At 39.0% G+C, this 17,737-nt stretch overlaps 2 protein-coding genes across 2 annotated transcripts in view; both read right to left on the bottom strand.

Annotated features, from left to right (window-relative positions):
• Positions 1-1,997: 1,997 nt before the first annotated feature.
• Positions 1,998-9,109, bottom strand: LOC101859040 (dynein light chain roadblock-type 2). Its single transcript, XM_005107770.3, has 4 exons — positions 9,003-9,109; positions 5,586-5,661; positions 4,151-4,318; positions 1,998-3,304 (listed from the first exon to the last, which is right to left on the bottom strand). Exons 1-4 carry the CDS (start codon positions 9,003-9,005, stop codon positions 3,258-3,260), a joined length of 294 nt encoding a protein of 97 aa, XP_005107827.1. The 5' UTR covers positions 9,006-9,109; the 3' UTR covers positions 1,998-3,257.
• Positions 9,110-9,504: 395 nt separating this feature from the next.
• Positions 9,505-17,737, bottom strand: part of LOC101860601 — a 21,546-nt gene continuing 13,313 nt past the window's right edge. The window contains exon 3 of the mRNA XM_035972259.1: positions 9,505-9,607. Within this exon, the coding sequence (XP_035828152.1) occupies positions 9,505-9,607 (103 nt within the window). The remainder of the gene's footprint in view (positions 9,608-17,737) is intronic.

Here is a 17,737-nt window from a genome sequence, read left to right as displayed (position 1 = left end):
ACTGTTTTGAAATGCAACTCCCTCTTGAAAGAAAAGAAGAAATGAAACACTTTGTCCTTTCAGGCTCTCTCCATCAGCCGTCTGTGTGTTTGCCAACTTTCTGACCTGCTTAGATAAGATTCGAATGAAAGGAACTGTAAAATCACAGCTTGAGAACGGCAACAATTTGTTCACTGTGGAATATATTCCTGCATAATGTCAGCTGCTGAGATCAGCCGTCTGCTTTAATATTTTTGGCATTATATGAAATGTGTTCTTCTTCCTTTCCATGACTTTATGAACAGGGCACTACTGTGACTACACATGTATCAAAATGGAAAAAATAAAATTTCCTCTCACACTAGTCTTTGAATTTCTCAGGTTTTGTCTTCATGATTCCCAATGATGGAGTTTAACTCTGAAATTAGTTCTAATCTGTCGTTGCAGACAATATAATATACTTATACACCTAACCCTAACCTATATACACATAATTACCTTTCTGTAATTCCTCACAACATATCCAAACCATTGTAACAACGTAGTACTTTAGTACTATCCATCTTTCCTGGCTGTACAATATATCTGTATCACCAGTCCTGAATTGTCTTGGAATATGCCATAGGTATACTTATCAACATCAAGTCTGGATCAACAATAACACCAATCAGCTTTAGGTTTCGTATGTTTAGAGTTTACCAGACTTTTCATCCCTTTTTTTCTTCGTGTTAGACCTGTTAGTGTTTTTTCGCCTTCATCGACACCGATCAGATCATTTAGGAGGCCAGTTTCCTCCCAGCCTAGGGGACTCTGGTGGTCTAGAGGTCACGGTGTTCGCCTCTCCTTCAATAGGTTCTGGGTTCGAAACCTGACCGTGACAGAAAATTGTTCTCCTCTAAAATGTGTTCCTTTTACCTCCTTGGTGTCTTCTTACAGCTGTCTTTCAGACACTCCCCTGATCTTATGGTAGGAACAAGGGCAAAAATCTTAGAGGTCCCGTACTATACAGGTGACCGTCATGTTAAACTGTTGGTTGATTATTGTTGTTAGATTTCCCATTCAACAACACTTAACAATAAACCACCAGTCAAACGAATATGAAGTTATGAATCCACAAGCTTTTAAAATTGGCACCCTCACAATTTCCAGTTTGTGACCACCGTCGTTTTCCCCCTGTGCTCTTCATATACTTTTACAGCAATCATTTCTCCTCCTCTCCCTACATGAGTGAGAATTCAGAATTCAAAATTTTCCTAAATCCATTCAAATGTAGTACAGAAATAAAATAGCACCCATATAACCTTATGCAATTGCGAGCGCTGTAAAACCCCATACTAAATTAATAAAACAGAAATAAAATGTTCCTCCTTTAAACGCGCCAGCCATTGCTGAGAGTGTCAGAGAACATGTCACAGGACCTTCCAAGTGTTTGCCATTATTTAAGAATATTGCATTATTTAAATCGACACCACAACTCAGTGAAGCGAGAGTGTTGCACAAAAACCTTTCAACAGAGTAGTCTGAGGTATATTCTGTCTCAATGGCAGCTTTGCCATACAACCAGAGGAAAACTAGATCTAGTCCAAAACAAAAGGATCAAGACGTGAAGCAAGAAATAGTTTCAGCTGATTACCCAGAAAAAACTCCCGCGATACCATACAGCACACAATCCAAAGTCAACCTCTCCCCTTTCATCAGCCCCTCTGTGTAACTGAAACAAGTGACACGACGGGAAAACATTCAAGAATCTCCCCTTTCATCAGCCCCTCTGTGTAACTGAAACAAGTGACACGACGGGAAAACATTCAAGAATCTCCCCTTTCATCAGCCCCTCTGTGTAACTGAAACAAGTGACACGACGGGAAAACATTCAAGAATCTCCCCTTTCATCAGCCCCTCTGTGTAACTGAAACAAGTGACACGACGGGAAAACATTCAAGAATCTCCCCTTTCATCAGCCCCTCTGTGTAACTGAAACAAGTGACACGACGGGAAAACATTCAAGCATCTCTCCTTTCTTAAGCGTGGCATGAAACATTTTATTTGAGGATGAAATCAGCAAATGTTAAATCAAGATGATAAATCACAAGGGGAGAAGAGAACAATAAGACGGACGTCGTTTGACCCTCACTTTGGACCGACGTCGTTTGACCCTCACTTTGGACTCTTTGTTTTTGACAATCATTAAGGATGTTCTTCACATCTACTTCAAAAAAAGAAATATCTTAGAGATAGAAATCACAAATGAGCCAAAAACATATATGTATATTACAGAGAGAGAGCGAGAGAAAGAGAGTTAAAAGGCACGCATTCCAATGCTGGTCAATTGAAAGACTATAAATTATAAAGCAAAGACATGTTTATCTGCAGGTTTTACAAATCAAACTGGAGTTTCTCACAGAATGTCAGAATAGTTCACTTGCCACGACAACTTAAAGTGCTCTAATAAAAATATTAATACTGTAAAAAAACTTCACTTGACAAGTTATAGAAGTATGAAATATTTGGTGTATTTGTTTCTTGGGACCTGTTGTCAAGTCACAAGGAATAGCCGAGCCACATGAAGCTACATGGGGAAGAACAATGTACAATACAAAGAAAGATGAACGTGACAGAGAATGACTATGATGAATATATATATGATACAAGAACTATAAATACATGTACATGAGTGAACCAAGCAGATCTGGGCGAAACGTAAAGCTTAGAAAAAAAAGAGTACACAATGGGCCCATTTCCTTCAGATTGTAATTAACTTTTGTTGTCATAAGTAGGGGAAGAAAATGAGTTTTTTAAAAAGAGCAATAGAATTTACGCACCTCGAAATATTCCACACCAGAAGCTTCTGAGAGTACAGTAGATGAAAGGAGGGAGGAGAGAAGCAGCAAACCAGAATCTAATGACACGCTGACGACTGAACTGAACAAGTCGATTTCCTTCACTTCACAGAGTCAGGACATGTCATAGAAAACAATGGCCGAGAGACAAAAAAAAGAAGCAGTCGTATTCAATCCAACTTAAACATAATTTTAGAGAGAAGTTTCCCAAACCCCCAAAAATATAAGGTTTTGTAAAGAACAGAAAAACTTAGGAGGGGAAAGACCACTAACAAATCCAGAGAAGCAGTTTGCAATTTATTAAAAAACAATTCTCATAATCCAGAACCCTCAAACGGTTGATAGAAGATGTGAAAAAAAGAATGAGAAAAGCTGTTGGAAGCAGTTTGGTCTTGCTGGCATGCTGTGCAGTGTACCGGCTGAAGATTCACAGACTCCGATCTAACTTTGTTCATCTTGCTGTATCACAATGAGAAGAAATTCTTTCTCTGAAACAACACACAAACGCATTGAGTAAGATTAACGAAAGTTAAAAAAAAATTGTAAAACACATAGTAGGCCTATATATATGTTCACTTCAAATACAACATGTGTTCTTATTCTCCGACCATTAACAATCACGTACTCTGTATTCCTTGAGCAATTGTGCATTTCAAAGAGAAAATGATGAAAATTTCCAATCCCATGCCACAGACTTTCTGTCTCACGATACAGTGGCCGCCGGCTATGACAGGACACCGGGACCCATGTGATATCCCTACCACTAGACAAAGACTTTTTGGTCTACATTTGATCAGAAATCAGGCTGTGGAATTCCTTGTAATTCTGTTCTAGCCCAACTCCTGTTCTTCCTGAGACAGCTAGAAGAGGGCCTACTGTGGTAGTTCGGTGTAAGAAATTGACACTCCAAATAGAAAATGAATCCTTCCTTACATTATCTTTGTGGTTCAGAACATTTATCACAAATTTATAGACACCATTTAGAATCAACAGAGATATGAGATGATAAAAACTGACTCATAAAACAATAACTAAGTACTGAAGTACTGCATTTTGACTTCTTGGTAAAAAATACGAAGAATCTCGACCAATACGAAAGCAATGACTGTGGAGTCCATCGAAAAAAAACAAAAAACCACAATTCAGCCAGTTTCAATTCACTTCTGATAGTACAAAAGAGAGGTAACGGCACTAATTTACAATTTGTTTCTTTCCCATCCCCACCTCCTTACCCCCCCCCCCCAAAAAAAAAAGAAAATAAAGAAAGACTGACCACACTATATTTGGTAAGTACTTTTCTAAGAAGACAATGGAAGGATGTCCCGTAAACTCACCAGGGGCACACATGATCTCATTCTTACGAGACCGGATCCTCAAAAACTTGAGGTCATTGGCCGGGTCAATGTCGCGGACGGTGCTGCGAGCCTTGGCGGTCAGGTTGTGGATGAGGCCGGCGTACTGGACGGTGGTCGAGTTGTCCAGTGTCGTCTTGATGGGAATGCCTGAGGCGAGAAAATATAACTGATGAGGGGAAAGTTGATCACCAAATGGAGAATCTGCTGATTCAAATTATACAATGATTGATTTTATAATGCTTTTTCCATCTCACTTTTCCCAGAACAGATTCTCGCTAAAATTGCCGGCAGGTGAGCGAAATCATGTTTTGGCAAAGGGAACATTAAACCCCTCCCCCAATATTACAGTCCATGCCGGCTTTAAGCACGGTCATCGGGAGAAAGCTTAAGCGTGCTTAAAGCCGAAGCATGCTTAAGTGTGAAGTAGACATAATCCAGAGATTTTCATGTAGAAAATTCCACGTGCTATTTCCCTTTGTTTGTAACTAGGCCTATAGCGGTCCCGCAAAAGTGTGCACTGTTTTTGTTTTGTGGTCGAATGGGAAATGAAAACTTAATTTAGACGGTCAGTCACGATACAGCACACTAGGCCTACTGTAACACACTGCCTGTGCGTACCACTGCCCGCTGTGCCACTCATACCACCGCCTTCATCCCACCTCGCGCGTGATACACAATCAGGATTAATGGATAGCGAGGGTCGAAGGTGAAATCGCAGCCAGCCTCCCTTTCTCGTCTACCCGACTCTTTGTATTTTTTTTGGGGGGGGGGGGTCGTGTGTAGCTTTGCCCTAGGCCTAGGCTAGATCCTATGTCCGCGCGTGCGGCTGTGTGCATCTCTCTGCCTTCCTCTCCGCCCGTGTGAGTGTGAGTGTCCATCACTTGCGTTCTTCGTGTTTCTCTTGACACACTCCACTGCTGCGGAGTAAACTGTGTTCGAACTTCGATGGGTCATCATGAAAATATTGACTGTCTTGTAAATGAAGTGTGCTTGAAGCCGAAGTAACCGTGCTTAAAGGCGTGTAATTTATATCGCAAAAATTCAGTAAGAGTCGTTTAGCGTGCTTGAGTCCGAAACGTGCTTAAGGCCGGTGTGCTTAAAGCCAGCACAGACTGTATGACTTTTGAAAAGAGATAATTTCAACAACTTATCAAATAAACAATGGACGAGACATGTTTTTTTCCCCACTTTCATTTCTTTTCCGAGGGCGATTTATTTCAATATCATTACATGAAAACAGGACTTCAAGAAGGTCCTTTGGAACTTCAAAAAAGTGAAATTACTTTACATATACTTGCAAGTCTTTCCCATCAGCAGACAGATGACAATGTCAGAATACAAAATTAGAAGTAATATTGAACTAATGCTCTTTAAAAGCTCCACAACCAATGATTGAATTCTTGGACTCCCATACCTTCACTGTTGACGACAATGGTGCCCATAACACCTTTGTGGCCCTGGATTCTCTTCAAGCTTTCCTCAACCTCAGACTGTGGGCGAGAAAAACAGAATTAGGAAAAATTTGAAAGCAAATTATTGAACAAAAACCCCAAAAACAAACCCCACTCAAAAACTGAACTCTACTTTTTCTTTTCCAACAATAAATAAAACGTTACTCTTGAGAACAACCATTTCTGGAAGGGTAGGTTGGAGTTACTGTGCCTTACCGTAACTACTCTTTACATCAACTTTTGAGAGGGTCATTCATGTGTTATTAACACTACATAGTCCACTCCACTTGTAGCGACGGCGGTTGTAAAGATCTTCAGACGCAGCTATCTTTTTCCTTGGAACGGGCACTGATGTAACACAAACTCAATCAAATTGAAACGGTTGTACCAAATTCACTACATTTGCCGTGATGGCTGTAGTGATGTGTATTCTTATCTCCGGTCCATATAGTTTATAGTAAAAATATAACGGTTTTAATGAAGTTTCCCTCGTAGTTTTGGCCTAGCATTGATGAGCCCGATGATGTCTAGTAACGTTACGTACATTCACACAACAGTACGAGGAGTCAGACACTTAGCCAGCAATCTCCCACATGATACTATTGACAACCTTACAAAAAATTACATGATATTGATAAGCGTCGAAGCTCAATATTGACTTTACAGTGAGGTTGAGTACTGGGATCATTTCCCTTGAATTTTTCTTCCAACGGCTGTTGCGAATTTCGGATGTAGCGATCTTTTTTCTGGTCCCCCAACGACATTGGTACAAGCGTAGTCGACTGTAGAAAGCTTTTGTCAAGTATATAAAAAAAGGTAGAATTTTCATTAAATTTCCAGCCAGACCTCAGAGCTCGGCTAAAAACACCGTCGCACTAAAAGCAAGTGGGTCATTCATGGATAAAAGCACTTCCCATTAAGGCTGCACAACGTGAATGAGGTCTAGTATGGCTAATTATCATTAAGAGCTTTCACTTTGAAGGCATCATATAATAGACTAGATATTTATGCTTTCCTGGTATTTAAACTGACAACATGCAACTCTTGGCTCTTTTAAGGGCACTCTTCAAGAAAAGCAGGTAATTTTCTGTCAAATGTTTCAACAAAAGAAGCCACAGAGACCTCTAACAACAAATTGTAAGTTGTCTAGCAGTGCGTCCAACAGTGGGGGTTCAGGAGGCAAAGCCCACCGAAGAAATTGACATTTAGTGCTATAACTCATTCGCTACTTATTATTTTTGGCTTATGGATGAATAATTAAGAGGGTTGAAAATGGCTTTTGGGAGCCTGTTGTTAGAAGAGATTGCCAACAACCCATAAACTTATTTTTTCACCAAGATTTAACTTGTTTGATTTCTTCACCTATCTTCCCATTGCTGGCAATGTTTAAAAGCAGGTTTCCTTTACCATTGCTACTAGGATTCTTTTAGATTGTCATTGCACCAATGATTGACAGAAGGCAAACCTGGGAATAATGAATAGACATGTACCTTGACAATACAGTTACCCAGCGTACCCTAATTTTCCTCAATGTCACAACATCGAAACAGTACTTCAAAATATTCTTGACTTTAGTAGTTTTAGCATAAATTTCTTTCATCGTGGCCTTTATCACGTTCCCATAGAATCATCGCACTGATGATTTCTCTAGATCTAGATAAATTTGCAAAGAGGTATCTTTCTGATTGTGATTCTGTCTTTAACTCTTTCCTGACGTATTGCCGATATATCAGCGCCAGTTCACACCCTTTGTGGACGTATTGCCGATATATCGGCTGTGATAGGTAGCCTCAGTATTGTTTCGTTTTAATACAATCCGTCATTTATTATTACTTTTTACAGCTATTAAAAAACTCGGAAAGGATTTAGGAAATGAAAACATCTAGTTTCACTTTGTCAAAGCGTGGGTTTGGGGAAAAACAAGAGAATTAGTTCTTTCGGTCTTGCATCAACAAAACGATGTAACCGGACTCAGCATAAATATCATACATACTCAAACAAAAATTGGTATATTGCTTTCAAATAAAAAGCTGCACATTCAGAAATTTATGGATTATGTATATGATAGATAGCTATGCTGATTTGCTTTCACATGTTTGGTGAATGTAGATTCTATGGCATTTTATTTCCGTACACCCCCCCCCCACCTTTTCTGTTAGGCCACCTCTATTCTCACCCGGAGTGAGAATAGTGCAGGCGAGTCTTGTGGCTATTCTCACCCGGTGCGCGTTCACCAAATTTTGCATTCACCCTAAACCACAGAATTCTACACTGTGATAACAGAAAAATTGTAGAATTCTGTGCCGTGAACAAACGTTCCATTACAACTGTAGCCTACTAAAAGCGTACAATTTTGTCTGTGGGCAGTGGAGAGAGAGAGAGAAAGAGAGAGAGGAGTAGCGTGAGAATTTCCGGGCAAAACAAAATGGCGACCCGCGTAGTTCGGCTCGATTCGAAAAGTTAAATAGCCGTAGCATCTTTGTAGACAACCAAATTAATTTACTTTTGTGTTTTAACATCATTTTAAAACTTTTTTTTGGTCAATTTGATCGTCCACACTGATAGACAGTATTCAGAAAGAGACAGAGAGAGAGAGAAGAGGGGAGGAGTTGATCTTGCGAGAACTTCCGGGCGGGTGAGAATAGCCACTTTCTTTCTGTTACTTGTTCTAACACCCTCTATCATCATCCAGCGCGCCCTAGGACTTAGAGGCTACCGGAGTAAATCCAGTGGTGGCCTGCTAATGTTCAAAGAGGCCCAGAACTTATACATGATGAATGCAAAAGGCGAGTATGAATCCTTAGCTAATTAATTTTGGTAGCCCTACGTTGTCGCACTTTTATACTGATGGAGTAGATAATGAAGGGGGAGCAAGTACGGAACTGTCAGAAAGTACGGATTTCCATAAAAATACAGAAGATTGGAAGCAATGCTAAGTTGTGATTCTGATTCAGATTGGAAAGGGAACAATCGACAAGTCACAAGTCATGTTCATCAAACATACGACAAATGATACGACCAAAACAACAACCCCACTGGAACAAAGAGCAGGGATGCTGGAATAAAATACCCAAAACAAATAGAAGTCAGGGTGCAGTTTGGGCTAACAACTAATAGTTAAAATTGGGCATGTAAACCATTATGACTGCTAGGTCGTTGCGAATCTAAACAAAATTGTGTAGTGAATCATTCACAATGATGAAGAATGGCAGACAGCCAAGATAAAATATGCCAGATCAAGACCTACTTGACTTACATAAAAGAAACAGAGCAAGCCTTAGCAAGGACCATGCAAAGGGTTCCTTAAACTACCAATAAATTTGTAAAATTCATACATGCTAGAATACTAAACATAATATCTAACAGAGACAAGAACGAACCATTGTGATGAGTGGTGTTTCGACCGTTGCTAGGCTAAAATGGAAGACGGAAGAATGTGCCGGAAGTCGGAAGTCAAGGAGTGGAAGGAATCAATTCAGCTGCAGACAGAATCAATGAGTGACAAGGGAGACAAGCGAAATATTCACGCCCAGGTTGCCAGTTTGGTCATTTTACCTTGTGTCCACAGTAGTCGCGTGTATCAGAGAGTCTATACATGTATTATAATGCATATTAATTTAAGTTAAAAGTAGATTAATAGACTTCTTGACTCCGGTACATGTATTAGGAAAGTGATCCGACTTCATAAAACAGCTTGCCAGCTCGTATTATCACGTATATTAGTTTTATTATGTATAGAGTTATTGTATGGGATGAAAAAAAAAAGATCAATCGAAGGCATTTCTTTTCTAATTCTGCAAGCAATTGAAATAATAATTTTCTTTTTTCTGCTTTCAAGATAGTGAAAGTGGTACTCAAACGAAAGGAAAAGTCAAAGTGCATTCACAGTGACGTTGTGAGAGGGGCCACAAGATTGAAACATTCAATGTTGTCATCTCCGCGCGCCGGTGACTTGAAGATCCAACAGCTGTTTGTCCAGCCCAAGCTTAGGACAGAATCTTTGGCTCAAGGGTCTTAAAGAATACATTATTTTTTATCACCCCCGTGGTCAAACTCGAGCTAAAATAAAATGAACGCTGAGGTTTCCGTGAGCTCTAATTAACTTTGTATTGTGAGGCCTACCTACATGTACACGGCCAACTAAACATTGTGTCCAGCGCCACAGTAACATTGGAGCTACCGGTAATTGTAAAACGTCGTTATTATAGGCCTACATGATTCTTGGAACAACTGAGTTAATTACGAGCTGTGGAGCGTTACTTCCTAGGATTCCCCCTTAGCCCATTTTTATATGTAATATTAAGTATTAAAAACAATTTTTTTTTGGGGGGGGGGGGGGGGGGGGGGTAGGGGGGTAAGTGTTCTACGGCGTTCGCAACTCAACAAGGTCATATGAGCGCGCTGTATACATTAAACTGTTTCAGTTGGTAGGATATTTTGAATTTTGACGGGCGGGGGGCAAAGCCTACTCTTATAATATCTCGTGGCAAGAGGTTAAGGTGTTGGCCTCTCATTCAAATTGTCTAGGTATTTAGTATTTAGGTGTAGAGGTTTTAAGGGCATGTACTCTAAGGTATCGAATAAACGCCCGCCCGCCCGCCCCACTCCCCCGCTTATTAATTTTTAGTTTTTTGGCACACCCCCCCCCCCTCCTCATTCCATACCCCCTCGTGTATTATTTTCCAGCTTGCCACGACCGACGATAATGTGAAACATTATATCTAGAATCTAGATATCTGATTGAAACTTCTTTTTTTTTTGTGGTAAATGTCAAATAACCATTAGTATTAGTACTAGTACCGGGTTGGCTACCTCAATTTTCTGTGCATTTTAAAAACTTTTGTACATTGGTTTATATTTTTTAATGAAACTGGTTTGTTCCTAAATGGGAAAACGTTGTCACAGTAACTTACTAAAATCTCTAAAAGTTCACGATCTCTTGTTCTTTTATTCCCTGAAATAGAAATAAAACAGATTTGTTCCTACTAGTACAAGAGTATGGGATTGAATGTGCCACCCCCCCCTTTTTTTTACCCCCTCCCCCCGTTTATTAATTTTGAACCACTTGTCCACCCTCCCCCCCTCCCCCGTTTATTCCTACCCCCCTTTCATTCGATAGCTTAGAGTATGGTACATGTATAATATTCTGTATGATGATTATTCTCTCTCTCTCTATCTCTCTTTCTCTCTTTCCCTCTCCCCCTCTCTCCCTCCGCCCCCTCTCTCTTCCCCCCTCCTCCTCCTCTCTCTCTCCCCCCCTCCCCCCTCCCTCTCTCTCCCCATCCCCCCCTCTCTCTCTCCCCCTCCCCCCCTCTCTCTCCCCCCCCTCTCTCATGACATCAGTACTTAATCATTAATAATAATAATAAATAGCATTTGTATAGCGCATATCCCCGCTCAACAGCAGGCTCTATGCGCTTTACACTATATTATTACCCCAGCAGACCATAGAACACTCCGAAACATTCTCAGCTTCCAGTGAAGCATACAGCGCAAGCAGCTGGTGAACTAGGTACAGCTGAAATGAAAATTTTTGTTTGGGCTCTAAATTAAGTGTACTGGGATTCCCAATAACCAGTATGGGTCAAGAAACAGAAACACACTATCCCTATATGATTTCACTGTCAATTTTTTTAATTTTTTAGATGCAAAGGGTTCGACAGACCAAAATTCGCGCAAATTGTTGGCAGGGATTCTGAAAAAGATTGAATTGATACAGCCTTGATATTGTCACACAGAGTTTGTGTATATACAGCCTGCAACGTACTAAAGATTTACTTTCCTAAGTCTCATACTTTTCTTGTAACTGCCCTTTTAGTGTCATATACGATACTTGGACAAAAACATGATCACAAATCAGAGTTATACTGCCAATCTTTTTAACACTGACGGAAGACTTATTACAATATCACAATAATCTTTTAGTACGTTGCAAACATATTATCTAGAAACAGTCATGCAAAGTTGGATTCCGCTGCGACGAGTACTTTTAGAAATATCTCTGCCAAGGTGACCCACCCCCCTAAGAAAATCATAGTTTTTAGAAAACTTTAAAAAACACGAATTCATACCATTCTATTACCACACAATGTTAAAATACATGGCATATGTGAGCACTTTATAGATGTTTTGGACACTTGAAAATATTTCCAATCGATAAAGCAGATGTTGCTCTACTAAAATAGTCCAAAATCGAAAAATCGGTTTTGGATACCAAAATCGACTTTTTAGGCTGCCGTGGTGTACCTTAAGCGCTCAAACACTAACAAACTGACAAGATCTTTCGCTGTCTACTGTCTATAGCCGGGTACCCATTCCCACCTGGGTGAAGTGAGGAAAATTCGTGTAAAGTGCCTTTCCCAAGGACACAACGTCGGGCCCCTGGCGGGATTCGAACCCACGACCTTATGGTTGTGAGTCCGAGAGCCTAACCACTAGGCCACCGACGCCACCATTAGGCTGGTAGACTCACAAGTTAAGTCACACGGTGGAAGCCTGGCGCGGCCAGGACATTGTGGTTCACCAAAACAGTGTGAAAGTTCATCCTTGTCATCCAAATTTACGCACCTGCACTTTGTTGGTTTTGGACAAACTGAAAATGAACCCAGTCTAGCAGAGAATAATGTTGTGTCTGTCTGTCTCGTCCATAGTGAACCCAGTCTAGCAGAGAATAATGTTGTGTCTGTCTGTCTCGTCCATAGTGAACCCAGTCTTGCAGAGAATAATGTTGTGTCTGTCTGTCTCGTCCATAGTGAACCCAGTCTTGCAGAGAATAATGTTGTGTCTGTCTGTCTCGTCCATAGTGAACCCAGTCTTGCAGAGAATAATGTTGTGTCTGTCTCGTCCATAGTGAACCCAGTCTTGGAGAGAATAACGTTGTGACTGTCTCGTCCAAAGTGAACGATACAAAAGCGAAACAACAACAACAAAAAACCACAACAAAAACCAACAACAACCCCCCCCCCCCACCACCAACTACAACAACAAAACCATCACCACCACCACCACCACCACCACTACCAACAAAAAAAACCCAAACAACACCACCACCATCAACAACAACGACAGCAACAAAAAACCAACAACAACAAAACCCCCAAACTTTTGAATAATTATATATTTTGTTGAAGATTTGACATTTTATCATAATTGCCATAGAACATAATATGCTTTCAAGGAATGTACAAAGATAACTATCACCCGGAGTAGAACAACAGCAGACATAATGCTAACAATAATTGTACGTAGATATAACATCATCTCCAGCAGTTACCCTGACTCACCATTACACTTTGTATTCATTCAAAAACTGAACGGATGTCGCAAAAGTCGCTCTCCCCAACACAGACAGTTGAAAAGTAACTCACATGTACTCGTAAGTTGGGCTATAGTGGGGTCAAACATTCGTGGCGCAACTTATTGTCAAATATCTCCTCAACTATCCAACAGAAACTATCCAGCTTTTACACAGTGACTTGTACCAATTTGTCCTAACAGACTATATTTTTGTAAACACATGTTACTCTAGCTAAATTCTAGAACATTCCTTAATAAATACTTTAAAAAAAATCTCAGTGGGTGTTTCCTACAGATTTAAAAGGTTTACAGCTGGGACGATATCACTTTTAAAAACAAGTCCGTCATTTTTTTCTAATTGCGAGGCAACGTTTATTGAACGTATGTTTTGGCCCTAGGGACCCTTTAGTGCAAAAACTGTGTTCACTATATAAGATTTATTTCTTGTGACAAGTTTTGCCACTAAAAAGTATCATTGGTGAGCTGTGACGTAGGCCACATGTGTCCGCAAAATGTGAGTGAGAAGCGGGAAGTGCAGTGAACAATTCCATTTATCGCGTGAAGGAGATTTGTAGGACTATATCTTATATAAATTAATGTAGAAAAGTTTTTAAATCTATCCCCAATTGTTCTGGGAAAATATGATTTATTTAAGACAAATTGATACAAACTGCTATGCAAAATATGAATGACATTGATTCACGCGTTCACTAGATATTTGAGGATAAGTTGCGCCTCGAATTGTGGACCTCAGTATAGCCCTAGAGGAAGGAACAATTTACTCTCATGCAGGAGTCTGCGTCACTTCCACAAACCGTTGGACATTCCAAAGTAACACGTTATGTTTTTGAAAATGCAGCGGTATTTTCTCTACTTAAAAACTGTTCGAATTTAAAATATCAGAAAAAAAAATCCTAAAAAGTAGATACGGGTTGTGACTTCTGCACAATTCCCAAGTGTCATAAAAGCGAGATTATAATACCTTAGCAAAGACACGGCAGTAAATCTGGTACATGTAATCAGGACATACTGTTGCATAGTGGCGCACACTGGTGCTTCATACAAAGGATATACACAATGACATGTTCACACAAAGAATATACTCATGTTCACAAAAAGGATATACTCATGTTCACAAAAAGAATATACTCATGTTCACAAAAAGGATATACTCATGTTCACCAAAAGGATATACTCATGTACACAAAAGAATATACTCATGTTCACAAAAAGGATATACTCATGTTCACAAAAAGGATATACTCATGTTCACAAAAAGAATATACTCATGTTCACAAAAAGGATATACGCATGTTCACAAAAAGCATATACTCATGTTCACCAAAAGGATATACGCATGTTCACAAAAAGAATATACTCATGTTCACAAAAAGGATATCCGCATGTTCACAAAATAATGTCGCGAAAGATTCTTTACGTACGAAGCAACATGAACCAGAAGAAGGAAAACCCATGGCTTTTTTTTTTTAACAACGTTTCCATTCCGGGTATAATGTGGGAACGACCTCTACATTTTATGTGTACAATACTGCCATACGAGCACACGACACCTGACGATAGGGTTGTCATGCAGGTACAAAATAATCCAGGTTTTAAGAAAAACAACATGTTGGTGTCAAGTACATCAGCGAGTACTCATGTAGGTTAGGTAGGTATGCAGCCCCCCCCCCCAACCCCCTCACCACCCTGGTCACCTTTCCTGAAAGTGCCGGTGTATTACTGATGCGAGATTGTGAGTGAATGCGAGATTGTGAGTGAAGCTAACCCAAAGATTTCCCCACTAATAGTTTTATAACAATATCTGGAGTGCCGTGTTTCTTACGTTAGAGAGCCAGGCCAGAGTTTGAATCACATTTGGTATAATTTAGGTTTAATAAGATACTGAGTGTTACCTCAATGTGTCATCCTTTTTTTCTCCAGAAAAGATCAATGTGATCATCCCATCATGCAACACGTGAGGTAGGTGTGCCCCCTGGCTACAAATAAATTCATGAATACAAGCACATCTTTTTAAAAAGAATAAACTTTAAAAAAAAGACAGAAAGAGGCACTTTTTTGTCCAGCAATTTTTAAAAAAAGTACTTTTCACGTGAAAACACATGAGACCAGCGACCGCAAGCCTGTGCACATGACGACATTCTAGTCCCCCCCCCTCCCCTCAAAGTATCGACTTCCTCAATGACACGACACTGGTGCTGGTTGAGATGTTTCAGTTCGTGTCTAAAAAAAAGTAGGCCTAGGCTCAGACAGGACAATCTTTGATATATTCAGGTCTTAGAGCACAAAGAAACACATTCAAAGAAATAACATAAAATAAAATGAAATAAAATAAAATAAAATAATAAAATAAAATAAAATAAAATAAAATAAAATAAAATGAAATAAAATAAAATAAAATAAAATAAAATGAAATAAAATGAAATAAAATGAAATAAAATAAAATAAAATAAAATGAAATAAAATAAAATGAAATGAAATAAAATAAAATAAAATAAAATAAAATGAAATAAAATAAAATGAAATAAAATAAAATGAAATAAAATAAAATAAAATAAAATAAAATAAAATAAAATGAAGAATAAAATTATGAAATAATTTTTTTCCTCAGATGATGTGAAAAGAATTTTTTTTAAACGAACTCTCCCAAAGTAAACTACTCGCACAACAAAGAATGTCGTCAGTACTCACGGAGCGGCCCGTCGCGTGATCTACCATCTCTCACTGTACTTAGTTGTGGGCTAGAGCTGACCGACTAGGGTTGGCGGGAAAAAAGAAAAAAAAAGAAAGAGAAGAAGAAAAAAGAAGAAGAAAAAAACAGAGAATATTGCGGTTGGATGTATAATGTCCTAACAAAAGGTCAAGTCAGCGAAATGTTTACGTTTATCTTAGTTTCAAATTGCTCATCAGCACCGGTCTAGCCTGACGTGAGAAACGGTTTCGTCGGTGATGGCCGTCTGTTGTTTGCTGATATCATGATAGACCGCCATGTTTTGGAAGTCTGAGGTCATGTGTTGGAGTCAATCATAAACAACAACTGTAATGTTGGCAAAATAATCATAATTCCCATTTAAGGAGATGCACGCGAGATACAAATCTGAAACGGTTTTGTTTATAAGTCAAGTCATAATGTTTTAGTTTGTATTTTGAACAATTCCTTTTTGATTAGCAATTTGAAACTAACACAAACGTAAACTTTCGACGAGTTAAAAGCAAACATGGTTAAAAAATAACAGTCGGAGAAAGATGTTTTATCTTGAAAGTTCAAAGGTTGTCAAACAATAAACTGTTTACATTACTTACGTGAAGCTCAAAGTCAGGAGAGCAATATTGTTTTATCCCCTCTAACTATGACACGTCTAGCGTAATCACTTTGTCAACATGAATATATTCCGTTGTGAGATAAATGGTATCTACGTTCATTCGCCCTGATATACGCGTGCACTCACACACGTACGCACGCATGCACACACGCATTCGTTCGTAAAGACATACACACAAGCCCAAACACACGCACAAAATATCGAACCCTGCACAGAACAAGAGGTAAACACAGTACATGTAAACCTCCCGCACGTAATCTTCCACAGATAAGATACACACAAGAACAGTTCACATCATGCTTTCATTTCCCTCAATTCTGACACAATACCAGCTGCTCTATTCACCGCGCACACTAGACTGATGTCCAAAATTCGTGGCGCAACTTATCCTCATAAACAATAAACCTCTTGGACGGGAGAATCAATGTCGTCCATACTTTGCGCAGCAGTTTGTCTCAATTTGTCTTAACTTAATCATATTTTTCAACAACAATTGAAGACTGATACAAAAAGTAACAACTTTTCTTCATAAATTAATATAAAATACTTTAAATCTCCTCCACGCGGAAAATGGGATTGTTCACAGCACTTCCCGCTTCTCACACACATTTTGTACACGCATGTGGCCTACGTCACAGCTCACCAATGACACTTTTTAGTGGAAAAAACTTGTTACAAGAAATTCATATATTATAGTGAGCTCATTTTTTGTCGCTAAAGGTTCTCAAAACATGCGTTCAATAAAGATAGTGTTACGATTAGAAACAAATTAACAACGCACTTGCTATTACACGTGATACATAATACATGTACTGCCCCAGCTGTAAAACACTATACTACTACTTTACTTTTACAAGTCTGTACAAATCACCCACTTGGATCATTTTATGTATGTTTATTAAGGATTTTTAAAAGAATACAGCTAACAGGTGTTTACCAAAAATATAGATTTGTTAAGACAAATTGATACAAGTCATTTGCAACAAAAGGGCACCTAACGTCGCCCTCCAGCACAGAGTTCTAGGCTTGCGTTCTCATGATAATAATACTATGATAAAACAATGATCGTACATTGGCTAAAATAATACAGTCGACCCTCTTTCTTCCTCCCTCCCTCCACACACAAACACCCGAAACTCCATCCATGTAAAGACAAAAGCTGACACAAACATGACAGGACACTCAGCGAAGTAGAAAGCGAGTACTTAAAACCATAATCTATTACCTATAGAACCACTTCTTTAGAATTGCATGGTGAAAAAACCCAAATTTTCTTTACTGAAAGGTAAACGGAACAAAGTTCAGTCACATAGCCTTACAGTTCCTCTGGGGCTTGTTCAGCTGCGTTTTTTAAATATTAATAAATAAAAACAAAAACAAAAACAAAAGCAAAACAAAACAACCAACTTTCGAATCTGTTCACACAAAAGTACATAAATAAATACATAAATAAATAATTAAATACATAAATAAATACA

This window comes from Aplysia californica, unplaced genomic scaffold (assembly GCF_000002075.1).
Source record: "Aplysia californica isolate F4 #8 unplaced genomic scaffold, AplCal3.0 scaffold00629, whole genome shotgun sequence".
Taxonomy (NCBI): domain Eukaryota; kingdom Metazoa; phylum Mollusca; class Gastropoda; order Aplysiida; family Aplysiidae; genus Aplysia; species Aplysia californica.
This window is presented reverse-complemented; position numbering and strand designations above follow the sequence as displayed.